This window comes from Podarcis melisellensis (assembly GCF_964234715.1).
Source record: "Podarcis melisellensis genome assembly, chromosome: 1".
NCBI lineage: Eukaryota > Metazoa > Chordata > Lepidosauria > Squamata > Lacertidae > Podarcis > Podarcis melisellensis.
In genome coordinates, this window is record NC_138528.1 from 81,282,657 (window position 1) to 81,310,272 (window position 27,616).

Below are 27,616 nucleotides of genomic sequence, written 5' to 3' on the forward strand. Positions count from 1 at the left end.
GTACAAATTCTACTCCGCTGCTGCGCATAATAAAGAGCGGCAGGAGCAAAAGGGAGGCGGGTCAATTTTATTTCCCCCATAGGGGAGAAAAGCGAGGGGACACACACACGTGCTCACATAGCCACCCAGCGGTCCCAGCCCCATTGTGTGTGTGTGTACATGCACATACATGGAGCCCCGGCTCCGTAGCCTGGGGTAGCGGTGAATTCGAATCCTGCGCTTCTGCCCCTGGCTACAAAGCCAGTCCTCTAGCGCCAACAATATCCCAGCTGCTTATTGCTCCAAAGCGAGAGAGGCGGGCGAGAAGCGCTTAGAACAAGAGGCTCTGTGTGCGCGCGCAGGCTGGGGCGACGATGCCCCACGTGGAAAGGGTTGCGCTCCTTCTTTTCCTGGCCTGGGGCTCTTTTGCTCCACTTTCCCCGAGTCCCATGTTCTTTCCCCCCTCTTGACTGATTGACACGGAAACACAGAAACACACACTCTCCGATGGCCTTATAAAGTAACACGCGCCTCCGGCTCCCTCCCGGCCGCCCGCTGCGCGCCCTCCCCAGCCCTCCAGGCGCGCAACACGCTTGTTTCTCCGGGGCGGGCGGGACAAGCCACCCCGCGGCCGCCGCTGGCAAGACCCGCCAGCGCGGCGTGGCGCGTAATCTTCGCCGAGGTGGAGGGCAGGGCCAGAAGGAGATCCCCTCTCCAGCTCTCCACCCCTCCCGAGCGCAGCGCCGGCAACACCTCGCCAAGGAAGAGCAGGCGCGACTCCATTGCCGCCCGCCGGAGATCCGGCGCCCCGTGTGAGTTGCTCGACGGGCGGGAAAGGGGCGCGGGGCGGCGAGTGGCCCGGGCGGGGCTCGCCCTGAAAGCCTCCTTTGTGGATTGCGCTCCGCTCGCCTGCCAGGCAGGGCTCTCCTTTCCACGTGGCAGCCGCTTCCTCTGGGCTGGGAAAAACAAATAACTTCGGCCATGTGTTGATTTTGCCAGCCATAGATATTTTGGGTGTGCGGCAGGAGGGAGAAGCAGGGCCGGCCCGGGCCTGGCCGAAAGCTGGAAGAAAGGGGGGGGGGAGCGAAGGGATCGCTTCAAGGGGGGATCGAGTCGCTAGAAAGTGCTGGGAGGGGGTCGTACTAAAACCAATGATCTCCCCCCTCACCTTCCTGATAGCTACCGAAATGGGGTGGCTCCTTCTGCATGGAGATAAGGATATTCTGATCGCTGCCCCTCCACCGCCCCCATTTCCAAGTCGACGGGCATTCTGGAAGGGAATAAAGCGGCAGGATCTCCGGAGGGCACAGGATACTCCTAGGGTATCTTTGGGCCCCCAATAGAATATTTGAAGGGGCTGGGACCCCTCAAATTTATGAGCATTGGCATTCAAATGGTGTTTGAGCACCGCATCTTGTGATCGAATATGCGAGGCGGGGTTTACAGACCCCCAATTTTTTATTCAAGTTGGCCCCCCATACCGGAGGGCTTTGCGGGGTTCATAAATGGGGGTAGGCGAGGTCACCGAGGAAATGGGACAATCCCTGCAGTGCTTGAAACATATGTGGGCTTGCTTAGAATCATCTCCTTCCTACCTGTTGCGATGCCCCACTTTGCCCCTTTCCTTGTGGGTGGAGAGGCGACGGGGAGCATGGTTTGGCTTCAGTGGGGCAGTGGCGGCGTGGGGGGCGGGCGGGAGGGTCGGCCAGGGCTCTGTGGGGAACTTAAGGACCCCCTCCCTCCAATCCGAGCACTGCCCTTTAGCAACAACTGAATTCCCTCTACTTAAATCCTAACAGATGTTCTTCCCTCTGCTCTTCTTCACACCTCCGGAGACTCCACAGTTTCCTGGGGCAACTTTTTCCTCCTTTTTTGCCGTTAGGGCGCTCAGTCTGATGTTCTTCCCCGGAAATCGCATCTTCCTGGAAACTCTTGCCTTTTGTTCTCCTCCCCCAAACTGCAGCCCCTGGCATATGGGAACTTGTAGCTTTTCTTCTGCTGCTTATTTCCCCCCGGGGGATGCAGATAGGACAGGGTCTCAGCTACAGAGAGGGACCCATTCCTAAGGGGGCTCTGCTAGACTGTTTGGTGTCCATTGGGCAGAAAGCCCAGTTGTGTTCCCCCCACAATAGTCATAATAACTGACAATCTGCTGGTGTGCAGTGCTGCCCAAATGCACTAGCCTGCCTCTTCTCAGACTCTCAGATCCCTGTGATGTCTGGAGAAGATGAAAACATTTCCATCCCAGGGCCAATGCTGGGTTGATGATGCCCAGCTAGAACCTGCCCCTCTCAAAAAAAACCCCAATATGTTCCACAGATTTCCCACCATAATCTTCAACTCTTCTGTCGGGGAGAATGGGGTCCATTGGACATCTTGCCCTCCTCTTCCTAATGGTCTTTCTTAAGGCCAAGTCACATTATTCCTTCTGTCTTGGTGGTGGAGAGTTTCTCATGCCCCCTCCCACCTTACCACTATCAGAGCCAAGAAATGGTTGTTTGAAGGTTTGTGCAGACATCTGAAGCAGCCACTTTGGGGCATGGCAAACCCATTCGCTGTGTACATGCTGTCATCCAGCTAGTGTGAGCGAGAGAGTGATAGCATGCATTGTGTTGATGCATCCTTGTTTTTAATACACCTGGATGACTGACAGATTGGTGCCTGCCAGGCCAACATTTTAAATTGCAAGTTCCTTGGTGCAGTGACTTGTCTTTCCTTTCCTCTTTTGCTTATGTTGAAGTGGTGTGCACATATGTTACTTTCAAATATGTGTGTGTGTGTGTATGCCTAAATATAGACTTCTGGAGAAGGTCGCTTCCAGGGTTTGGAATGAATGATGCAACTTTGTTTCGATGTTCTTACGTCTCACTATTTGTTTTTATTGTAACCTTGCGGTGGTTAAATAACTTGTGGAACTTCTTTCCCCCTTCTGAAGTTTTTTCAGCTAGAGTGGCTTTGTGTAAAGGAGGACAGCAGCAGAGCTTTGGCAGGACACACAGTGTTCAGAAAAGCTGAATCTATTGAACTCCCCTCTTCTGTTAGACATCTAGGAGCTTTGCCTTCCTGTGCAATTTGATCACCTTACCTTAAGGGGTGTGTGGAGCACAGGAAAGCAGAGAAACTTAGATGGGCAGCAGGAGATACAGGCACACTAGACCGTGGGGAACTGTGCAGAGTTCAATAACATCTTTCTCTCTTCAGTGTTTATTTCAGCTCCCATCTTAGTTAATAAACACTGGTTCCCAGATGTCTTCCAGGTTTTCCTTTGCCTCCATAAGAACAGAAGCTTGCTTTCTTGTAAAATGAAATTTCAGAATCTCTAGGGTGGATTCAGCTGAGTTGTTGCACTTGCAGGAGCCAGCAGAACAAGTCACACTAGGGCAATGGGGCTGCCTCCCTCTGCAATGGGGCTCTGGGTGGCCCGGAGAAGAGGGGAAGATCATTCTGCCTGGCAAGCAGAATGGCTTGTGCTAACAGAACAATTGCCTCCCCGCAACTTTGAATTGAACAATAACATGCAACCCTATAGCAGATCAGCATATTTCACAGCGATTTTTCTTTATCGCTGCTGGAAGAGACAAGGGGGAAATATTTATTTATGTATTCTTTAGTTCTATAATTCATACCCTTTCCTTCTATAACAGGATGTACTCGGAGGAAATAAGAGAATAAAGACATGGAAACATACTTCCAGTCAAATGGCTCAGCCTTCTCACCTGTCTTTGTAAGCCAATTGCCTGAGGAAAAATTATGGGGCAGCAATAGAAACATTCCACCCTTGGAATTCATTTCTCTTTAGGGCAGGTGTGGGGAATCTTTTTCTGACCAAGGGCCTGGAGTAGTTGGGGCCAGATCGCACAGGAGGTGATGCCAGACACCTACATAATCACACATCTTTAATGCACAAATGCACACATACATTGCTCCTCTGTTCCCTCTCCTTGGCTGACGTGTGCAGGTCAGCTGAGGAGCCGGGAGTGATGTTTTCTTCTCCTAACATGCGCACACACAGCCACTTGTAGCCAGACAGTCACACACACAGACCCCTTCTTTTTCCTGCTCAGCTTCCCTCTTCCTCAGCTGATCTGTGTGGAGTTTGTGTGCATGTGTTTGTGGAGTTATTTTTATTATGAAACTAATGCGCACAGTGACAGAAATCCAACTTGGATGGCTTTAAAAGTAAGTTAAGTAGGTTCATGAATGACAACCCTACCCATGCCTACCATTCATGGTTCTCACCACTGTCTGGGGCCTATGCCTTTGAGCACCTGCCAGTTGCTAGGAAGGGCACTGTATGAAGAGAATGCTTAACAAAATGGCCACTGGGCTTCATTCAGTAGGGCTTTTCCAACGTCCTTAGCAACATCATGGTGCTGGGATGGGGATGAATCCTAAAGTTTAGAGTTTACTTACACTCACCTGGAACGTTCAAAATGTTTCAAAAAGACCACCTGTCCTCACCTCCTTGTCTCCTCTCATTTCTGTTGAATGGGACACCTTTTAAAAAATAAATAATTTCCACCATGTTCCCTGTGTTCGACAACACATTCCCGTAACGGCAGCTTCCTTCAAGCACTTCAAGAAGCAGCTGCTTTCTGGCATTGTTTCCCAAAGGCAACATCTGTGTTTACGGCTCTTCTTTCTTTTGCTTCCATGCGAAATCTTGCGGTGGCCACATTTCCTTGGTCTTCTTTCTTCTTTTGGGTCTATCAACACCCCGCCTCCGTCCCCCTGATGTTGCTTGTTTACAAATGCTGCTGGGTTGAGTGTCTTTTCTGAATTCCATTGCCAAGCTGTTTGCTTCCCTTTCTACCTTGCCACAGGAAGCGTTAAGTCTTCTGGGAGCTCCGCTGTATCTGTCGAGCTTCAGAAGTCTCAGCCCCAAATGCTCAGAAGCAAAAGGCTGCCTTCAGGACTCGGGAGCCCAGCATAACACTTGGAGCCCTTACAAGTAAGGATAAGGTTCTGCGGTTGGGCAATTTGGCTGGGGCACTTGTAGTTAAGTCTCATGAGGGAGTCATGTTTTCAAGCTTCCCTTTGCAGCTCCTAACACTTGAGCTTTCTGCTCGCTCATACAACATTTTGCCTGCATTTTACAGCAGCGCTTTATGGCAGGACAACATTAGTATCATCCCATTGTTTTAGATGGGGACTAAGATATAGCAAGTTGCTTATGGCTGCTTTGGGAGTTCATGGCAGAGGGGAGGTCTTAGTCACACTCACATCATAAATCTAAAGTACATGGCTTTCCCCCAAACAATCCTGGGATCTGTAGCTTACTCCTCATAGAGCCCAGCATCCTTAACGAATGACAGTAGGAAAAAGCCATGCATTTTAAATGTATGGTGTTGTCATCCTGAAATAGAGGCCTCCTTGGTTCACAGCTAAAATAGCACACAGATGTTCAAACTGTGCCCAGTTCACATGTGTAGCTGGATTGCTGCCTATCCTTGATGTAAATATAATTAATTTAATATCTGCATGGAACCCATGAGCATCTATACATATGTTGCTGTTTGCAGACATCCAGCTGAACATGTGGAAGTCCTCTCCTTTTGGGTTTTAATTCTGTGTAGTATAACTACACAAGCCACCATGCTATTTTGTTTGCTCAGGTTCTGGATAGCTATATGTAAATCTTTTCAATTTCACATTTTTTCCTTTCTAAAAGGGAAGGGGGATTTCTCTTTCCACAGGGAATTCTGGGAATTGTTACTCTCCGGAGGGGGGTGTTCCTAAGAACTCTCAGCACCCTTAATAAACAACACTCCCCAGGATTTTTAGGGGGAAGCTATGACTGTGGTATGATACAGCTTTAAATGTAGAGCATATATAGGCTCTTAGAGCAGTCAGTGCTCTGCAGCAGAGAGTGGCTGGCAGGTCTGCTATGTGCTCTTGCAGGGAGGGTGGGCTTGCAACTTTCTTTGCAGTTCTTACCCCTCTGAATGGCTGCTGTTGCCAGGCTCTCCTTCCCTCATATGAAGAGCCACAATGCAGCTGAGTTGTCTGTGGGAGAGCAGCCATTGGTCCATTGATGGCTGGGCCAGGAAATGCACTTGTGACTTGGTGGGAATTGTATGCTCTCCCTCTCCAGTGCCTTACCCCTTCCTTATCTTAACCCTGCTAGCAGTCCCCATCCACTTTAATAATAATAATAATAATAATAATAATAATAGTAATACAACCCCACCATGTAGTATTAACATGCAGACAGGATGTTGCATCAGGATTAGTGCTAATACAGTGTGGAGAATAGACTATTTTGTTTTCCTCATGTTTAGATTTTTCAGTCCCTTCCTTTCTCCCTTTCTGAATCAGGACACAGCAGCTGTTGTTCTGCTTTGCACCTGTTTACTTTCCTGCATCAAGATACATCCCTGGTCATAGTTGTCAGTGGGGTGGCAAACTGCACACTACTCCCCCATCTCTGCTTTGCTTCAGCGATGTCTGCTTTCCATGCCTCTGATAAGACTGCCGGGTGCGAGGAGTGACCTCCACCTTCCTTTTCTTTTCAGCCTGGTCTCCAAGTCCAAGGGAAGATGGCGCCAAGCCTGCAGCAGGCGTACCAGAGGCGCTGGTGGATGGCCTGCACCGCAGTGGTGGAAAACCTCTTCTTCTCTGCCGTTCTGCTGGGCTGGGGCTCCTTGCTCATCATGCTCAAGCACGAAGGGTTCTACTCCCATATATGCATAGGTGAGACAGGGGAAAGCCCAGGGCGCTGCTTGCACATTTATGGTGAGGGAGAGAGTGGGGTAAGGCAGATGAAGAATGTGGTAGGGACTGGGCAGGGTGAATTTCAGAAAAGATCCTGAGCAGAACCCTTGACTGATGGTTTCCAAAAAGCTCTGCAGAACCCCTTCCTCACACTCTGCTCTTTTGAGATTCCTAATCAACACAAGGATGTTTCTAACCAGGTCAGACTTCTTCTGGCTGTGGGTCTTGGTTGGAGCAGAGTTTTTATGAACTAGCCTGATAGAGAAGGTTGTACTGTGTGCAGTAGAAACTCTGGTGTGGATATGAGACCAAGCAAAAGGACACATCCACTTCAGCCTTGGTAGGGCTGGCATTCAACTGCCTCTGGTTCTATCCTGACCTTTTGACACTGCACATAGTTTTCTTTTATTACTATTTTTTGTAATTTTTTTGTAAATTGTAATTTTTTTGTAAATTAGTTTTCAATTACTAAAATCCAATATAAACCACATTTTATCAATACCAGATTGCAATTCAAATTCAAATATCATTATAATTATTAAATTAAAAAGCCAATTGTACATTTTGTGTGACCCGCTGAGCGTGCCAGATTTCAAGGTAAAATAATTTTATTTCATCCTGCTTCCGAAAGCTTATTTAATCCAATTACATTCAGTCTTGATCTTAATCCCTTATCAACTGCCACAGAGTTTTTGACTTCCATTTGTATTAACACTTCTAATGAATTTTATTTCTGCAAAAGGAGTTCTGTATCCTTGCACACAATTTTCTTGATTGTTATCTGTTTCTGATACTGTATTTTTATATCATAAGCCACCCTGGGACCTCTTGGAAAAAGGTGGGTAAGAAATTAAATATGTACTGGTACTACCACTACTGCAAAGATACCTAATTCATGTGTCTTCCCCACTCTCAAGCATGTGGGGTTTTGTGACTGACTGAAAGTCAAAGCAAAGTGGCATGTTAGACTTATCACACGGAAGCTGTTTGAGAGCTTCTAGACAATGCCATACTACTGATGCCATCATAGCACACGAAGTAGGACGCCACATACATCCACATCATACTTTTTTATCCTTATTCATTTAATCTATATCCTGTTCCTCTCAAAGGCGCCCAGGATGTCAGACACGGGAATGGTAATTTATTATTACTATTATTATTAAGAACAATGAAAAACTGTTAAGAAACATTCTAAAAACAGTGAAAAATTTTCACAACCTGTGATCTCTGGGTTGCTGGGCACAGTGTCTTACTGCCATCAAATACCAGGGTAAGCAAGAATGTTCTTAAATTCCTCCTGAAAGTCAGACACGCCTCACTAGGGAGGGTTCTCCGCCAATGGGGAACCACCTCTGTAAAGGCCTTGTCATGGGTCCCCACAAACTTGGCATCCCTCTGGAGTTTCCCCACGCTGAGGTCAAGTGGGTAGGGCTGGTGGGAGACATTTCACACCTTGTGGAAGCACAATATGGCAACTGCGGCTACCCATTAGGGCAATAGTAGGCAGAAGCAATCACACAGAGGCTGTTTCAAACATTCTCCACATGATAAACATAGCCTATGGGCCTGTCTTGAAGTGAGAGTGCCTGGTTCCCTCCTACAGGCCTCAGGGCAAGACACTTGTTCCCCTCCCAGGATGCTAATTTGCAAGCCGCAGATGGCCATCTTATCTTACTATGGGGCAAAACTTTAGAAACACCTGCTTCCATTATAAATTGAAGTGATACCCTCCCTTCTCCAAGCCCTTGCCCCAGGGAACCACTTTGCCCTCACACTGATGCTTCCCGTGATTGCATATCTCAGGTAGATTCCTTCCCTTGACCACAATGTAAACGAGGCAACCATTCTATAGCTTTACAGGTCCAAGACAGCACTGATGCTGGATCCCCAACCTTATTCCACCCCAGGCTCTGTTGCTCAACCTGCTGTGGAGCAACATTTCCTGCATTTCCTCCAGCACATCAGGGAGGGGGAAGGATGAGAAATGGGACCTCAGGGGTAGAGAGCAGCCTGCTTGCTGTAGGACACTGGGGGGGTGAAAGTGAGAGATAAGTCAGAGATAAGTCTCTGACCCAAGCTGCCTCTTTCTCTTCCTAGGTGCGAATGACACCGATGCCACTAACGGCTCAGCTGCGACTAACTCATCTCACCCTTGGCCCAGCTGCGTGGAGCAGGAGGAGATGCTCAACCTGGGCTTCACCATCGGCTCCTTTTTACTGAGCGCTGCCACTTTGCCTCTGGGGATCCTCATGGACCGGCTTGGCCCCAGGCCACTGCGCCTGGTCGGCAGGTATGGATCAGAGATTGAGAGGAAGGAATGGGGAACCTTTCTTCAACTGAAGGGCCTTTCTGGACAATGTTCTGAGGGCCACTTTCCAGGGGTGTGCAGAGCCAGTAATGTACAGTTTGCCTTTGTATGGTAGACGAGTTTCTAGACATGCCCCTTTCTCTTATCTATCTGGACAAGCAAGAGGCATTAACAGAGTTCAAGGACGCATTCCAGCCAGGCAAAAGAAGGCCTAGGGAGGGCTGTGGCCTAGGGAAAATTTTGAAGGCCAGATAGAAAGACCTAGAAAGCCAGATTTGGCCCGTGGGCCTGATGTTCCCCACCCCTGGTCTAGGGACAGTGACAAATTTGCCCTGAGAGTGCTGGCAAGTGGGTTCTTGTTTCAAAGGGGTCTGGAATAGTAATAGTAATTTATTTATTTATACCCAGCCACTCTGGGCGGCTCCCAATAGAATAATAATATTAATAGCGATAAAACATCAAACATTAAAAACTTCCCTAAACAAGGCTGCCTTCAGATATCTTCTAAAAGTCAGATAGTTGTTTATTTCCTTGACATCTGATGGGAGGGTGTTCCACAGGGTGGGTGCCACCACCGAGAAGGCCCTCTGCCTGGTTCTCTGGAATGGCAGGGTGGGGTGTACTGGATAGGCCGCGGAGAAACTGAGAATGGGTTGTGGTTTGGGGGGATGACTTCCTGACACGGTTGTGGGGCATCTCATTGAAGGCATGACTTAGCTTTGCATTGTTCTCATGCATCTGTCTTAATTTCTCTGCAGTGCCAGCTTTGCTGTTTCCTGCGCTCTCATGGCCCTGGCAGCCTACAAACCACCAGGTAAGACTGGCCATGTGGCACTTTACTTTCAGTAGCAGTGTGGAGAATTCCCCCACCCTCCCTCCTTCCCACCAGCAAGGAGGATGGTTCTGCAGCATCACCCCTCTTGACCAACTCCCATAGCCCACCCTCCCCCTCCTGCTGTGCCTCCACAGTAGGCAGCATGTGGGCCTGAGCATTGGGGCTTGCAAAGGAGAGTTGCTGCAGAAGCCATGGCTGGATCCCCCTTTCTGGCTGCAGAAACCTAAAGATGATGGGATGGTTCTTTAGGTTGCAGTCTGCTCCACCCCCTTCCCTTAGCAAACTCACATGGTACTCTCAAGCCCTGTGGACAATGTCACCCCACTATTTTTTGTGCCCCCATTCTTTGCAGCATCCCACAATCTCCTTTGTGCTCACCCCACATTTCTGTTCTCTTCCTGCTAGTTCTTTCCCAGCTGATTTTCCTTGGCCTTTCCCTGAATGGCTTTGGTGGGATCTGCCTGACCTTCACCTCCTTAACTGTAAGTATGGGGGAAACCGACATATTGGCCCTTTCACTGCATAAGGAGATGGGTGGCGATAGTAGGAGATACCGGAACAAGATTCTTCACCCATATTCATTCCAAGGACGTTGGAGAGCTTTCCACGTGGCCTGAGTTCAAGATGAGTTTTAAGTCGGGGGTGGGGGACGTGTAGCCCCCTGGGTGTTGCTGGGCTCCATCTCCCATCCACACCAATGGACAGCAATGATGGGAGCTGTAGTTGAGCGATCTCTGAAAGGTCACAGATTCCTCACCCCTCCTTTAGGGTCTGTCTTGTACTGGTGGCCTCTCTCCCATTTTCACAGGAGCTGAGAGGGGTGGGTTACATTGCCAGAACTGTACAGCATCCCCCTCCTTCCCTGTCCTCCTTCAATAATACCACCCCAAAAGCCAGATCTCATAAAACCTGCAGCGAAAAAGAAATTGCACAGAATGGCATTGCAAATACTTTCAGTTTACAGTTTACATATGTTTTTATTGAAAGATTTTTCATAGGTAGCAAAAGTACATTCAGTGTCGCTGTTTTCAAATGGTAAAATCCTTCATACAGGTCAGTTGCAGTCAGTTTGAGGCCTTTTTTTGTAGACAAGGTGGGTTGAGGGAGAAAGAGAGGTGGGGAGAGAGAGAAGAGAGAGAGAGAGAGAAAGAGAGAGAAATAAGGGGAAGGTGAGGGACACATTCAACTTTCATTCTTTACATAGTATATGAGTGGAGCTTTTTTGTCACCGTCGTGGGGTTAGGCAGTATGAAAACACATACGCACATTTATTGATCTGTATGATTTGGTTTAGGCTGGGATTTGGCTTCATCTATTGAAGAACACTCTTTTTGCTTTTTTTTTAAAAAAGCACCGTCCTCATTGAACTCAGACAGCCCCCTTCCTCAACTTGATGCCCTCCAAATATTGCTGGACAACAGTTCCCATCATCCCTGATCACTGGCCATGCTGGCTGGGGCTGATGGTAATTGCAGTCCAACATCATCCAGAGGGCACCGGGTTGGGGAAACTGCAGATGATAATGACGTAATTCCCCTGCCAGGGAGATCAGTGAGGGCAGGGCTTCTGTCTCTTTAACCCTGGTGGAGAAGTGCAGCTTTGGGCACCTGTGGTTTTCCAAGCAGGGTGTGGCGTGCAAAAGTTGAACCTGCCAAAGACTCCCTCTTTTGTACGGCTATTGAGCATACAGAAGCCCTGTCCTTGTTTATAATTGGTTGTTCCAGGCGGTAGCTGCTACTTGTTTCCCAAGGAACAGGGTAACCAGCAGCAAGAAACGGGGACGCACACAATGATTGGCTCAGAGGCAAGGTGTGGCAGGGGCAGGGCACTGCACAGGACTGGCAGGGTGCCTATCTATACTTTGCAACAAGTATTGCTGCAGTCCTGTGTCAAGGCTGAGTATGTGGCTGCAGGAGTACTTAAGAGAGGGCAGAGCTGGCCTCCTCGTCATTTGCATTTCTCACTGAGCTTCTTTGCATCGCTCAGGAGTTAGGTTTTTCTTCTTTGATAGCACCTGAGACCATTTTGATTTCTTTCATAATGTCTGATAACTTGAGGCAAGAACTAACTGAAGTGCTGGGCCCCTCTCTCATTTCAAACACAGCTGCATACTTGCTCGTATCTGAGCTTAGGCATCATCTTTTATTCTGAGCTAAATATACTGCGTTCTGTGTATAAACACCTACTGGGAATCTCAGCCCCGCTCCTGCAGTTGAAGCTGCAAGGAACCCAGAAGGTGTGATTTTTACATGGGGACATCCTATATCCACTCTCAACCATCAGTTTACATCTGTGTCCACAGTCTGCTCTGTGAACACCATAGACCCCTCACTTCATGACACTGCCATGCTGCAAAAAAATAGACCAGATGCATGAATCCTCATGATATCTAAGAGGAGATACCAGAGATCATCTGCTGCTGTTAATGTGTCGGGTTTCTGAGATCTGCATGTAAAAGCCATGATGGTCCATGAAATCATAGAATGGAAATTTGGAGGTTAGCCTCTTTTGCTCAGAACTTTAAATTTTATATTAGTATTTATTTGTCAAATTTGTATACCGCCCTGCATCCAAAGATCACAGGGCTGAATGACAGATGAGACTCCTAAGAGCATAAGAAGAGTCAGCTGGATCAGGCCAGTGGCCCATCTTGTCCAGCATCCTGTTCTCAAATCTTGTTGCCTGGATTTGAGCACAAGAATCTTTTCCCCTCCTGTGGTTTCCAGCAACTGGTATTCTGAAGCTTTTTTACCTCCAACTGGAGGCAGAGCAGAGCCGTCAGGGCTAATAGCCATTGATAGTCCTCTTGCCTTTGTATCGTAAGCTATGTTCCAGCTATGCACAAGTCAGGGGTTGCTCTGCACACACAAACACATCTCCCCAACCCCCATTCCGGCCACTGAGATGCATGCGCATTGTTCAAGGACATGTTCCAGCCAAGCAAAAGAACTCAAGGGGGTGAAGAGAAGGACCATTGACAAGTTTGGCCTGGGAAGAGTCCCAGGGGTCAGATAGAGAAGTTTCATCTGGCCCCTGGGCCCGAGGGAGACTCATGTGACTGAGCACTTTCCCATGGAATTAAATCTTTGTACACAGAAGACAAATGACTCACATCATCTTCACCCTCCTCTTTGTGTGGAGGACCATTAAGTCATGCCAGCTTCCATCTGCATTTTGAGGTTGTACTGTCCAGAAATAGGCTTTTTTCTTCCTTCGCTGTATTTAAAAACAAGCGGGGAAAGCAAAGCTCGGCTGCTGTATGGGTGGGTTGGTGCAGGGAAGGACACCTACGCAGGATAAAAGCACGAAGAAATAAGTAGTCTCCCTTTGAGACCATAATTAAAAGCCCAGGTGTTTGTTTTCTACTAAATCTCTCCGTCCCGCTAGCTCTCTCATGCCTTGTTTCTCTGCGCTGTGGTATAATTTGCGTGATTTATGATGGAAGTATTGGCAACAAGTTAATTTGAGAAAAATCCGCCCTCGTAAAGCTCAGCAATTAAAGCGATGCAAATCTGTGTGGTGGAACTCAGCCCTGCAGGTTGAGACATCTCTCTGCTCTGCATGCGTGTCTTCTTTGCAAGCGCAGAGAGTGTTCGTGTAAAATGTGAAGCCCCTTTTACTGGTTGCAAGAGCACTTCTCTGTGCGCGTGCAAGTCCACAACTTGTCTGTTTTGGCATAGGGTGTGCGTATTTCATTGTGTAATCCGTCTCCTGTTCAGGTATTAGGAGGGACATGCGTGCCTTCTCATTCCTGTTGTGTAAGATTCCAGGGAGTGCAAAGTTTTGAGGACAGAGCTCTGTGGTGACATGACCTGGGAGAAGTGACCGAAGACACCCTGTACCTTTTAGAGCCATGTCAAAGAGGGCATGTTGTAGGCATCTCATCATCTGGGACTGAGAAGAGCTGCACTTACTGGAATTCCCTCTTATTATACTTTTTTTTAAAAGGCACATGGACCCTTTCCTTCTGTGCTACAGTCACCCTAGCACAAGGTTTCCCAAACTTGAGTCTCCAGCTGTTTTGGGACTACAACTCCCATCATCCCTAGCTAGCAGGGCCAGTAGTTGGGGGGTGATGGGAGTTTTAGTCCAAAAAACAGCTGGAGACCCAAGTCTGGGAAACCTTGGGGAGGGGAGAGATATCTTACCTGGTGCTTACCTCATTCCCTTTGTGGTGGTGTTTGTGTGCATGCTCTGATTGTTTCCAGTTCTTCCCAGAACACATAAGGAACGGTGCTTGCCTCACTATTAGATTACACTGCCTTTTTGTGCCTTCTTGTACCCACAGGGTACATATACATAAGCCAGGAAAGGGTAGCATCTGGCCAATCAGAAGGCAGGGTCGAGTGCCCCACCCGCTCCCCCCTTGCCTTTGGCAAGGGCATATGTTGAAGAGCTGGAGTGTGGCAGACTCTCCCTGTGCGCCACTGTTTACCCAAGCAAAGTGCTTGGTTGGCAGCACGCCACAACCCCGGGGCTGTTGCAAAGGAAAAACAGGTGGATAACTAGAAGGTTCTCCCTCCAAGTATAAGCATATTTTCTCGGGAGTGGAGTACAAATAGCTCAGTGGATGTAAATGTTTGGCACTCGGAAGGCCCCAGGTCCAGCCTCGGACATCTCCAGTTGAAACGGTTCTAGTCATAGGGCTGGGAATTTTACCCCTGCCTGAGATATTGGATGGTCTCTGGTGGGTCAATGGCCTGGCAGAATAAGGCGACACCATATGTTCGGTTATCTCTCTCTGATGCTGGTGTAGCTTACATCTTACTAAGGATTCTGAGGGCCACAGCTGTTCTATACCCAACCTTGCATTTTTAAGATGCTGCAATCAATCTAGAAATTGGAGTTTCCCTTCCGGAACAGTAAACTAAATGGAAGCCAGGTTATTATTTCTCCTGCTCCCCACTGACTTATACACATTCCTACCCGGAGGTTTCTTAACTCTTCACAACACCTGAACTCCCCTCCTGATAAACAGGTGGCTTTTTTTTGGTGTCTCTGAGACACCCAATTGTTTTACCAGCCTCTGCTCCAGTACCTTAAACAGCAGCTTGATTTGCAGAGATTAGAAGACAATAGTCTTTATCTTTTCTGCTCTTGGATATTAGCCACATCTTTCTCTGCTTTGTTTTACTGTGGATTAGTAAATCTGGGCTAATGACTCTCACTTCCTAGTTCTCCACTTGCAACAAACCACATGTATCCAGATCTTCTGCATGTATCCATGTACCATTCATTTTCTTTCATGCATTCACCACCCATTTTATTTGTGTGCCGCTTTTACACACACACATCATGCTCAAAGTGGCTTACAACAAAGAAACAGATGCATTTCAAACAAACACAATAAAAACAATATCATAGTAACATAGCAAAACAACATAGCAACAATTTCAAAACAAAAGCAATTTCATAATAACATGGCAAATAGCAAATATAATAACATACCAGAAAACCACATTCCAAAACTGTAAATATAGCATTCCTTAAAGAACATGCAGAACCCAATAGCAAAAATGACAAGGGAGCTTCACAATTTCCCCTTCATCCTAGAAACACCCCTCCCAAGATGAATTGAAAGAGCGAACTAAACCCTACTTTTTACCTTCTGTGGACTGAACTTGGTTAAAGTTGCAACACTTACCTGGGATTAAGCCCCCTTGAACTCTGTGAGAAATACTTCTAAGCAGGCATATTTAAGTTGGGCTGTAACACATGTTGGATTAAGCTGTGATACATTTATGTAGAATGTGCCTCATCTGTAGTAAATGAAAGCTCAGAATGAGAGATGCAATGAGAATTTGGAAAATAAACAAGATTCCAGCCATTTGATGCCTGGAGTGTGATAATTCTCCAGTACAGCCTTTGGAGCTTCCATGGTGTTCTGTGAAGTTCTTGAATAAGGCAGAAGGACTCTAGCAGCCCTACAGAAGAAGCCCTTGAATTGGAGTGGAAGCAGGACATTTCTGCTAATTCTTTTCTCCTTTTGTTTCTCCTTAGCTGCCCAACATGTTTGGACACCTGCGGTCTACCTTCATGGCCCTCATGATTGGCTCGTATGCTTCCTCTGCTGTTACATTTCCTGGGGTCAAGGTATGTAGCAAACCTGAATCACCCCAGCTGCCTAGTGTGGAGTGTCCCACTATTACTTAGGGCTTGAGGCAGCTCCCAGATGTGCTTCTCTCCTGGCTGACGGAGCCTTACAGTTGAGTCAGAGATAATATTTCCTCCATTAGACCTGTTAGGGGTATTGAAGGGAGGCATAAGGCGAGGCAGGGTAGAATCCAGGAGGCATTGGTTGAGTTCATACATAACACTAAACCATAGCTTGCTTTAGCCATGGTTTGTTCAACAATCCACAGGGTGTCTCTCACATGAGCAAACAAACCATGGCTTTCTTCTCTGATACTTGCCCCTCCCCGAGGCTCTTGCCCTGTGCCTCTGTAGCTTGGCAAGTGTCTAGGGTGGGGTGGCCAAACAAACCATGGTTAAACAAAGGCTGTTGGGTTCAGACAGAACACCACACTTAGTTAAAGCAAGCCATGGTTTCTAAACCAACAACAAACCATGGTTAGTGCTAGACTGGGTTTGATGCTCAAAGAAAAGACACTTTGGCTAAAACCAATCGTGCCTTAGTGTAGGGCAGCCAACGTGGTGCCCTCTAGATATTGCAGGCTGCAGCTCCAATCTTCTCTGACTATCAGCCATGCTGGTTGGGGCTGATGGGAACTCTGTGTTCTCCAGGTGTTCTGGACTACCTGTTGGCTTCCCCCTTGATTCTACTTTGGGAGACTGCCCAAGCCCACCTGAGGCCTCCTCTGCCGCCCTCTCTCTTCTCCCACCCCTTCATTTCTGTCTCCTGTCCCGTTGCTGTTAGCTGATCTACGACAGCGGAGTTTCCTTCATCACCATTATGCTCGTCTGGTCAGGCCTGGCTTGCCTCATCTTCCTCAACTGCGTGATCAACTGGCCCCGTGAATCCTTCCCGGCTCCCGAAGAAGTCAGCTACATGTAAGCAGCAGCCGGTTCAGCCTTAACTGAGGAAGGTTGCTCCTGTTCCCGTCACCTGGGGCAGGCTGTCCCCTGGACAGAGAGAGCTGCTTTCTGTGAGGGAGTGGGGAGGTGCCTATCCCAAGAGCAGCAGCACTTTGGGTACGCTGAGTGGCCTTCTCTGTTTGGGCAAACTGGGCAGCTGGGTCTGGCAACCTTTTCTGATTTCCTAGGAAATGAGCACTGTGGGAAATTTAAAGAGTGTCTAAAACCAGCTGTCTGGTGCTGCTTGAAGTGCCAAGCCAGGAAAAAACAACCAAAACAGGCAGGGCAGCAGCAGTGGGCCCTGCCAGTCATGGCACATGGCCAAAGACGCCAGGTGCTGCTGCTGACCCCTGACCCTGAGGCACCTCTACCACATATGCCTGTTTCCACTCTAAGCAGTCCACAATATCTGAGACTCAGTTTTATCGCCCCCCTTCAGCCCAACGCAGCTCATATTTGGACTTGGGCCCATTGGGCTCTTTCACTACTCCAGAGGTGGGCAAGCTTTAGGCTTGCAGGGTCCACTTTATTTTCCACTAGAGCTGTGGCAGCGTGTCCTGTTTTGCTGCTTGAGGCGAAACCGGAAATGCCGCCTCTGCCTCTGCTGCTGGTGTAGAAGTGGCACTGGCATTGGCACCAATTTCCCATGAGACAAGATGGCGTCCATCATAGCACAACACTGAATTTCTCCCATAGGCTTTGCCCAATGTGGGGGGACAGCAAGCATGTAACATTCCCTCCATGTCCCTGAGATAGGAAGAAGATCAAACTGAGCAGCTTAGCCCTTGACCACAAGGTGACGGGCGACCGGTTCTATGTGCACATGACGGCCGTGGGGCAGCGGCTGAGCCAGAGAGCGCCACATCTCGATGGCCTCTATCCATCTGTGGAGGACCTGCACCGAAAGCCCATGAAATCCTCTGATCGTGAGTGCCCCCTCATCACATCACCACAGCTCCCCAAGAAGGAAGGAAATCCCGGCTTCCCCGGCTTGTCGAACAAAGCCTGCGGTTTGGTTTAGCGCCCATCTAGTGTTCCATGGCTTGCACACAAACACACACAGGTCTCTTGCAGGTCAAGGGGCTTCCTCGAGGCTTCCTGAGGGATGGGAAGCGCTATAGATTTATTCCTGCAAGGCCTTGGGCCTCTTGCGTCAGGCTCCGTTCCTGGCAGTGGCTGCAAGAGCTGAGAACAGGCCCTGGCATCTGGCTCCATCTATCGGCAGGAGCAAGCCATTGCCGTTTCCTTTTGACATCTGTCTCGCTCTTGTGAGGAAAAACAACTTCTAGGGAGTGGCTGGGCTTTCTCTGCCTGCATAATGTGAAGGAATTAAACTTGAGGAGGAGGTTATTCTAGTTCATAGCAGAAAACAGGGCTGAAGCCCATTCCTGAGTCCTTCCTTTTTTAAAAATAAAAAACCCTTTCCTGTATTCAGGCACAGTACACTAACTACACACTGTCCCCTTAAAGAGTCTCACCTCCCGTCCCATAAACCAGATGAATCCCCTGCTGCAGGCTGGAGTTAAGAGGTCTGCTGGGGAGATGTATATAGCCTTGTAAATAATCCAGTGGAAGTTGCCAGCAACTGTGTTGAGCCTGAATTCAAAAGGTAAAGGTTTTACAAAAAAGCCACCACCTTCTTGTTCTCTAACAAGGCATAATTTCCAAACCTTTGAGTCTCAGAAGTGCCTCCATCTCTACTAAAACTCACCTTTTTCTAGAGCTGAAATGATAGTGAAGCTAGTGCTTTTCCATGAGATAATCTTTCCCATCATCTTTTTTGGTGTTTGCCACCCGCAGGGCTGTTCAGATAAAACCCCTTATGCCTTCAACAATGATGGATAGGGAGCAGGATTGCCCTGTTAGCCCAGCCAGTGTGCTCCATGTTGGTGTATGGGGATGGGCAGCAAGTGGAAAATTCGACGCCCCCATATACTTTAAGAGGGTGGCGCTGTGGTCTAAACCAGTGTTTCCCAACCTTGGGCCTCCAGCTGTTTTTGAACTACAATTCCCATCATCCCTGACCACTGGTCTTGCTAGCTAGGGATGATGGGAGTTGTAGGCCAAAAACATCTGGAGGCACAAGGTTGGGAAACACTGGTCTAAACCACCAAGCCTCTTGGGCTTGCCGATTGAAAGGTCGGAGGTTTGAATCCCCACAATGGGGTGTGCTCCCATAGTTCTGTCCCAGCTCATGCCTACCTAGCAGTTCAAAAGCATACCCGTGCAAGTAGATAAGTAGGTACTGCTATGGCAGGAAGGTAAAAGGCCTTTCCGTGCGCTCTGGTTTCCGTCATGCTGTTCCATTGCACCAGAAGTGGTTTAGTCATGCTGTCCACATGACCCAGAAAACTGTGGACAAACGCTGGCTCCTTCAGCCTGAAGTGAGATGAGCGCCACACCACCACCTTTGACTGGACTTAACCGTCCAGGGGTTATTTACCTTTTTAACTTTACCTTAAGTGAACACAAGATTTTGCTCTGCTTTGTCTATCTGCACAGCCTTATTAGTCCTTCTGGCTGCTGTGCCACATCAATCCTCTAAATTAGGAAGGGGAACCTACAAATGATTGGCCCCTTAGGCCCCAGCCCACCATAGCCAGTGGCAGGGCTTGTTGGTGTTGCAGTCCAGGGAAATTTGAAGTTTTCTCCATTCCTGATCTGTATTCCGTGCTCTGTTTGGCTCCAGGTACCACCCCCTTCCGCCGCAGTGTCTGCTCCCCCATCTTTCTGTGGAGTCTCTTCACCATGGGCATGACCCAGCTGCGTGTCATCTTCTACATGGCAGCCATGAACAAGATGCTGGAGTTCCAAGTGACAGGCGGTGAGGACTGATAGGGGAAAGATTTCCCAGCTGCCAAAGGACACCAGGAAGCAAAGGAGAGAAAGATGGGAGTTGGGGGGAGAATAAACAACATAGGAGACTGGGAGAAGTATTGCTTGCAGGGTGACCTACAGAATAATTGTGTAGAGTTGCTAGGGGAGTGAATCTGGGTCTGTTGGGACAAGGTCCTGGTTCAATTACTGTGATGCAGTCTTGTTCTTTCCTTCTTCTTTTCTTGGGCATTCCAGTTCCAGAAGAGTTGGCGGATGAAGCTGAGGAAACAGGTAGGAACCCTCATGTGAGATGAGCCTAGTGCAGACCTCTCCATGTATGTGTGCGGTAAACAAGCCCTCTGTTCATCGCTCTGCCTGCCCAGGCTTTGGGTTGGTTGGGAACTTCCATTTCCTAAGAAACAAAGCCTAGACAAGGGATCCCAAGTCTCCTTTTAAAATCTCAAAGCCGCCTCCCTGCAAACATAAAATGGTTTTCAGCCTGCTTTGGAAAATTTAATAAGTCCAAGTAGCAATTTTTCACAGTGGCAAGTTATGAGCGCTGATGGAGCAGAACTGGCCCATCTTGACTGATAACCAGGGCTGCCTCTGCAGCTGCTGTTATTAATAAATGAATTACCTTTTACATGTGTCTCAAAGCAACTTACAAACAAACCATAAGAACAGCTAAATATAATTTTGAAAATGGTAGGAAACAACAACTGAAGCAATACAAAATGAACACCTAAGGCAAGAAAGCTTTTCTTCTAGCCGGAAAAGCTTGTCAGAGCAAAAATGTCTTCAGTTGTTTCTGGAAAGTACAGATAGTGCTGTATCTCCACAGGGATGCTGTTCCACAAAACAAGGGATAGCCACACTGAAAGCCCTGCTCTGAGTTACTTTACTATGGGGCAAGCTTCTGATATTTTTGGCACTTTAAGGAGAAACTCTCCGGCTGAAGGCACTGCCCTTCTGGGTATATAAGGGATAAGACAGTTTCTCAAGTAACCTGGTGCTGAGCTGTATACAAAATGGAGAGACTGGAAATGGGGGAAAAGCAAGTTTTATCCCATGGGAGGAATACTGGGTTTCTGGTCCTTTGTCTAACATAGCAGGTGATGTTAGGCACTGTTGAGTGGTAGTTTATTGGTTTACAATTTTGTTTTCTTTTTATCTTTTGAATGTTAGCTGCTTAGGATGGGCCCTTTGCCCCGAGAAGTGGCCTAGAAACACTTTTAAATAAAAAAAGCTTACCTGGGGAAAGTGAGGGCCAGACTTGATTAGCTGAGAGAAAGATAATGGGAAGCAGGGACAAAGAGGAAAGGATGAAATGTGGAGTGGTGAATTCATGCTGTGTGGACAGGCCTAGACCAAAGCATTTCCCCATGGCAATTGGTAAATACTTCCCACACCATCTGCACTGGGCGCAAAGGATTATTATTTCTCCTGTGTTTGTTCCACCCTGCCTCCAGCGAGTTCAGAGTGGTGTTCATAAGGCCTCTCAGATGGCAGTCTAACCACTGCTGGTTAGCTTCGGACTGTTCTCTCATTCCTACCCCCTTTCTTTTTGCTGGGCAGTTGGCTTCTACTCCTCCATCTTTGGTGTCATGCAGTTACTGTGCCTTCTCACCTGTCCCTTCATTGGCTACGTGATGGACTGGCGCATGAAGGACTGTGTGGATGCACCAGGGAATGTCAACAGCGCTGGATCGGCAAGGTGAGAGTCACAATTCTCCTAATTTCAAAAGCTGAATCGGTACGAAGACCAAACCTGAATGCTCTTGGTGTGAGGATGTTGATACAGTCACAGGGGGCTGACCGTTCTCCTTTTTTCTCCTTAGGACTGAGACAAAAGGAAAGCCAGCCAAAGTTCGCTACTGTAAAATCCAGAAGCTCACCAATGCTATTCGTGCCTTTGTCATCACCAACCTACTGCTGGTGGGATTTGGTACCACTTGCCTGATCAACAACCTCCCTCTCCAGGTAACTTCTGCCCCACGTCTCATTTCACCCATGATGCACCTTGGCATATGGCCTCCCTCTGATCCTGCCCTTCATCAGATCAGCCCAGTGTGGCTTCTTTCATTTTGTTTCTTTCTCAACAGTATGTGACCTTCATTTTTCACACCATGGTGCGTGGTTTTTTCCATTCTGCCTGCGGAGGTCTCTATGCCGCTGTGTGAGTTATGCCACTGTGTGGAGCGCCCTTGCCTTCCCAGCTTCAGAGTGGGAGCAAGATTATGGTCAGCACCAGCTTCTCCCCAACCTGGTGCCCTGCCCTCCTGATGTAGTTGAACCCCCAACTCCCATCAGCCCCAGCTAGCATGGTCAGGAGAGAGGAGAACTTGCACTGTGCTTCTTACGCTACACCAGGGATATGGAAATCTCAGGCCAAAGAAGGCCTCTTATCAAACGCTTTCAAATGTGGATACACCCTGATTTGGGTCTAGTTTTAGTTCCCCCTCCCAAAGCTATGTGGCTAAAGCACAAGGCATGGGGAGAGTTCCAGAGGTGGTGGATGAAGCCGGAGAGACAGCCAAGTGTGCTCCTTTCCCCTTCCTAATAGCAGTTTCCGTTTTGGAGCTGCAAAGCAAGACCATAGAGGTGGGGGAGAGGGAGGGCCCTGTGTGCGTTTGCATTCTGGTAGGATTGTCTGCCACTCCAAAATCTCATGCTGTGACACCTGTGGGAAGAGCAGCTCTGCTCTCTGGCTCTACTCATTGGCTGACAGGCAAAGAGAGCTGGAAGGGAGGAGGAGGAGATGTCCTATCGGCTGGCTTTCCCCTTCTCTTTATCTCTAGTTATCTTTTTTCTAAAGGCAGCATATCTTCCCTAACAGTTGAGAGTTTGAGCAGGGGGGAAGGAGCAGCAATAAAGAGGCAGTTTATATTTGCATTTCTGTTGCCAAACCTTAAAGCTGTTCCTGCTTTTCAGTAGAAGCTGTTGTTCATGTCACTACTAACTTTGCCCATTCACCAGTGGCGTAGCGTGGGGAGGTGCAGGGGGGCAGGCTGCACCGGGCGCAACATCTGGGGGTTAGGGTAAGGGGGCACAAATCCACGGGTTAGGGGGCGCAAATTACTTGCCTTGCCTCGGGTGCTGACAACCCACGCTACGCCACTGCCATTCACACATTCTTTTCCTTTTCCTGTTCATAGATAGACATCCTTATGTGTTTCACATGTCCTTGCTTGGCCTCTGCCAATCTGGTGCCCTCCAGTTGTTTTGTACCGCATTACTTTTGGGGGGATTTAAAACCCAAAGCAATCTGGAAGGAACCAGGTTGGCAAAGGCTGCTTTAAAATATGGATAGATTTTAAAAACTTTTGAGCAGCTGATCTACTTCCCAGATATCTGGAAGGTGTGTGCAATGGGTCTTGGGAGTGGGGGAGGGGTGTTACCAGCTTCTGCGGCATTTTGAGTCTCACCCTCTGTACGCAATTTCTGGTTGCCAGGTATCCGTCCAATCACTTTGGTACATTGACCGGTCTACAGTCCTTGATCAGTGCTGTATTTGCTCTCCTCCAGCAGCCACTCTTCATGGCTATGGTGGGACCACTACACGGTGATCCCTTCTGGGTGAGTTATGGCTTCTCAGGGTGAAGACTGAGGTTGCTTTTTAAGAGGGATCGCATTGAACTTTTCACTTGCAGTGTGGATCCGGTCAGGGCCGGATTTAGGCTTGATGAGGCCCTAAGCTATTGAAGGTAATGGGGCCCTTTATATGTCCAGCTGTCCTTTCTCAATAACAAATTGTCACTGTTTTTTGTGTTGAATATATGCTATATGGTAATTAATGGAGCTAATAGGTATCTAAAGCCATTTGCGCATAACAAATAGGAGCCTACACAACACAAAACACTGTTGCTGTATGTAGGTTTTATTTTATTTGTTTTTTATCTTATATTTTGGAAATGTACATTCAGTTTTTTCCCCTTTAAATTTTTTTGGGGCCCCCAACCCAAGAGAGTTATAAACTATAGCTTGTTTAGCTTATACGTATATCCAGCACTGGATCTGATTTATATTTGTGCACTTCTTTTAACAAAGAAACAAGCATCAGCATTTGTGCATTCACCCCACATCTTGCAAAAAAAGAAAGAAAGAGATCCACTAACATTTTAAAAACAGTTACAAAACTACCCTGCCTGTGTGGAGAGGTTGGTAATGTCACATGTGCTGAGCAATAAGTGCCTGCTGCAGCCAGCATTATGCTCTGACCCTTTCTCTAGCATGCTGGTGCAGTGCAGGAAAAGGAGCAATCACAGGATGGTGGCTGAGTGGGCATGTGCCTGCACATCATTACACTGGCTCCCAGTACATTTCTGAGCACAATTCAAAATGTTGGTGCTGACCTTTAAAGCCCTAAATGGCCTCAGCCCAGTATACCTGAAGGAGCGTCTCCACCCCCATCATTCAGCCTAAGGTCCAATGCCAAGGGCCTTCTGGCGGTTCCCTCACTGCAAGAAGCGAAATTACAGAGAACCAGGCAGAGGGCCTTTTCGGTAGTGGTGCCCACCCTGTGGAATGCCCTCCCATCAGATGTCAAGGAAATAAACAACTATCTGATTTTTAGAAGACATCTAAATCCAAATACAGCCCTGCTTAGGGCAAGTTTTTAATGTTTGATGTTTTATTGCATTATTATTATTATTATTATTATTATTATTATTATTATTTTGTGAGCTGCCCAGAGTGGCTGGGGAAACCCAGCCAGATGGGCAGGGTATAATATTATTTTACATGTGGAAACAGCAGGATGCATCCTTTTAATTCATTAAAGGGAGGATATTAAAAGTTTCTGTTCACTTGTCTTCCTTTTCTGAGTTGGGACTTCACAGTGAAGACAGTACCCCACTTTAAGGGCAGGCCAGGAGGTGGGGCTAGCATTTTCTCTGCCCCCCATCAGCATTTAGCATAAGTGTACATCACTGGGTCTGCACTCCCGTTGCTGATTCTCCTTGCCCTTCTCCCCAGGTGAACCTTCCCCTCCTCATCTTCTCTTTTGTGGGCTTCCTGCTTCCCAGCTACCTCTACTTCTACCGCCGCAGGCTCCTCCAGGAACAGGCAGCCAAAGAAGGGATTCCAGATCAGGCGAACGGTGCCCAGATGAAACTCCAGGACAATGCAGCCACCAACGGCTTGTTGAGCAACGATGCCACCACTGTATAAGCCAGGGACAGGGAAGGTGGGGAGCTTGTGGGTGACAGAGAACAGAATGTGGAATCCGAGTGCTGAGCAGATGGAGTGAGATGCTATTAGAGAGGGGAGGGGGAAATACTGTGACAATTTTATATTTGGGAACTATGAAAATAACCGAGGTGCTTTTAAATCTCAACAAATGCCTATCTATATTTATGTCTATATTTTATATATATATCTATATACAGAAAGAGAACTCTATTTTTTTTGCAGAGTATTTTAAACGGCCCTAAAACTTTTTAAATAGATGCTAGGGCAGTGAGCATTAGAGGACTAGAATAGTTTCTAGAAAGGTCTCTCTCTTGCTGGCAGGTGCCAGGTCATGGTGTCTATGTCTAGTTCACACCACTTAGCCAGCACTTTCCAATCATAGTCTCAGCGTTCTGAGGCTGTGCTGCCAAATTACCCTTTTCGGTTCCCTCCTCTCTGCCATGGTGGTTATTGCAGATGCAATCAAGGGATGAATGAAGCCAGCCTTCCCCAGCCTGGCGCCCCCCCGATGTTTTGGATTTCAACCCTAATTGACCTCATTTGTGGATCTGGAGGGCGTTAAACTGAGGAAGGCTGAATTAACGCACACAGATGTCTGTCCAATTTTAATGCTCTTTTCTCTCTCAACTGACTCTCATGAGTCAAAGATGTTCCCTCAGCTTCCTTGTATTCTGGCAGCTGCTGTTGGGGATTCAATATTGGGGCATCATTTTACAGCTGACACTGCAAGTCCTCTCTCCAATCTCCTAATCCCACACCAAGCTTTATGAAAACAAGCTTATCTTGTCCCGAGACTAAACTCTGCTGGCCTCTTGAATGCTATGTGTCTCTCTACGGGTTTGGACCTTCTCTTGACAGCAGTTATGAGATGTGCAAATTACAGAACTGGTTCTGGATTACTATGGGGAGGATGTTAATGTAACAGGATTTGTAATAGAGAGAACAAGAATGTAATTTTTAATGACTTTCAGCTGAATTATATCCTAGCAAGAGCGACTGTAGCAGTGCTTTCTAGAGGCTGGATTTCAGGTATTATACCAGGTATATTGCCAGACTCCAACAAAAAGACTTATTTATTTATATTTAAATTTCTAGTGTTGCCTTTCTACCAAAAATTGTCCTCAACATGGCTTACAGCAAGACAATCAATCAACAATAAAACGAAACCGGTTTTGGTTCGGTTTTATTACTAGCAGTAGTTAAGCTTCTTACAAATCACTCAAAGCAAGATACAGTAAAATACACCATACAATATATGAAACACAAAGTAATTTAAACCAAAGCACAACACAAAGTAATCAAATCATAAAAGCAATACCTCCATCCCTTAACATAAGTCTGAACCACCACAGACCCCCGCCAGAGGAAAATGGAGAGCGAGAGAGTGTGCATGCTACAAACTGTTGGAAAGGAAAAAAATAAATAATGCTAAAATTCCTAGGAGGAGAAAAGCAGCTTTGGCAGACAAGCCTCTCCTGTAACAGCATTCTGCTGGGGGCACTAAACAGGGGTGGGTGGGGAGATGGATTTGGTCGTGGTACTCAAGAGATTAAAAGCAGGACTAAAACACATAAAGGTAAAGGGACCCCTGACCATTAGGTCCAGTCGCGGACAACTCTGGGGTTGCGGCGCTCATCTTGCTTTATTGGCCGAGGGAGCTGGTGTTTGTCCGCAGACTGAGCCGCTTCTGGCGAACCAGAGCAGCGCACAGAAACACCGTTTACCTTCCTGCTGGAGCGGTACCTATTTATCTACTTGCACTTTTGTGCTTTTGAACTGCTAGGTTGGCAGGGACCGAGCAATGGGAATCCCTGTCACGGGGATTCGAACTGTCGACCTTCTACAAAAACCTGGTAGTTCTTACTAGTCACCTAAAATAACAACTGGTTTTCTGGGACTAGCAGGTCTCGCTTGTGGGTGAGTTCCATAATGCCACAGCTAGCACTGAAAATACAGCTGATATTTTCCTGGCCAAGGAAAATGTTGCTGGTATCTGGAAAAGTTATTTTGCAGCAGCTCTCAATCCACTGGTTGTGATTGGGGAAGGGTCAGGTTAAGGACAGAAGTGCACATAGGAGAAGGTGCTGCTGAGGTATCCCAGACTCAGACCATTCACAGCTCTAAACAGAGATGGGGAACCAGATGCTCTTGGGACAACAACTCCCACCAGCCCTGTCTATTAGCCATGCTAGCATGGGCTGATAGAAGTCCAGCAACATCTGGAGAGCCACATGTTCCTCACATCAAACCCAGCATGTTGAACTTTGCCTAGACACAATGTGGTAGCAAGTGCAAGTTTTTGTGTATGGAAAGGATTCAGTTATATGTACCCTGTGGCTTATGCCAGCTAAAAGCAAAGCTGCCATCTTTTGAACCACTTTCAGAACAGTTTCCAGGGACAGCCTTACATTTAGCACATTGCCGTTGTCACTTAGGGAAGTTGCCAGAATGTGCACAGCAGTGGCCAAGCCTTTAGTCTCCAGAAAGGAGCACAACTAGTGAATCAGCCAACGTGGAAATAAACCAAAAGCCAAACCCCACACTCCTGGCAATGGCTATCGGCTCTCTGTGTTAAGGTAACACTAAATCCGGGATCGTTCCCAAGCTGCGAATCTTGATGGGAGAAGGAACAGGTAATTCCCCTGACACCTGGATCAGCAGATCTTCCCATCATCAGCAACTTCATTTTGCCTGCATTGAATTTCAGTTTATTCACTCTCGCCCAGTCTATTACT

At 47.6% G+C, this 27,616-nt stretch overlaps 1 protein-coding gene and 1 long non-coding RNA gene across 2 annotated transcripts; one reads left to right on the plus strand and one right to left on the minus strand.

Annotated features, from left to right (window-relative positions):
- Positions 1-540: 540 nt before the first annotated feature.
- SLC43A1 (solute carrier family 43 member 1) lies at positions 541-26,067 on the plus strand. Its single transcript, XM_081882496.1, has 16 exons — positions 541-791; positions 4,803-4,930; positions 6,495-6,672; positions 8,794-8,986; positions 9,763-9,818; positions 10,245-10,321; positions 15,840-15,932; positions 16,717-16,850; positions 17,631-17,800; positions 19,564-19,698; positions 19,947-19,982; positions 21,267-21,405; positions 21,530-21,671; positions 21,794-21,867; positions 23,144-23,267; positions 24,666-26,067. The coding sequence occupies exons 3-16, from the start codon at positions 6,519-6,521 to the stop codon at positions 24,858-24,860; spliced, it is 1,722 nt and encodes a 573-aa protein (XP_081738622.1). The 5' UTR covers positions 541-791; positions 4,803-4,930; positions 6,495-6,518; the 3' UTR covers positions 24,861-26,067.
- Positions 10,335-15,833, minus strand: LOC309353219. The gene is made up of 3 exons (XR_014161734.1): positions 13,988-15,833; positions 12,952-13,126; positions 10,335-10,915 (listed from the first exon to the last, which is right to left on the minus strand). It is a non-coding gene; the product is annotated as an uncharacterized lncRNA (long non-coding RNA).
- Positions 26,068-27,616: the final 1,549 nt, after the last annotated feature.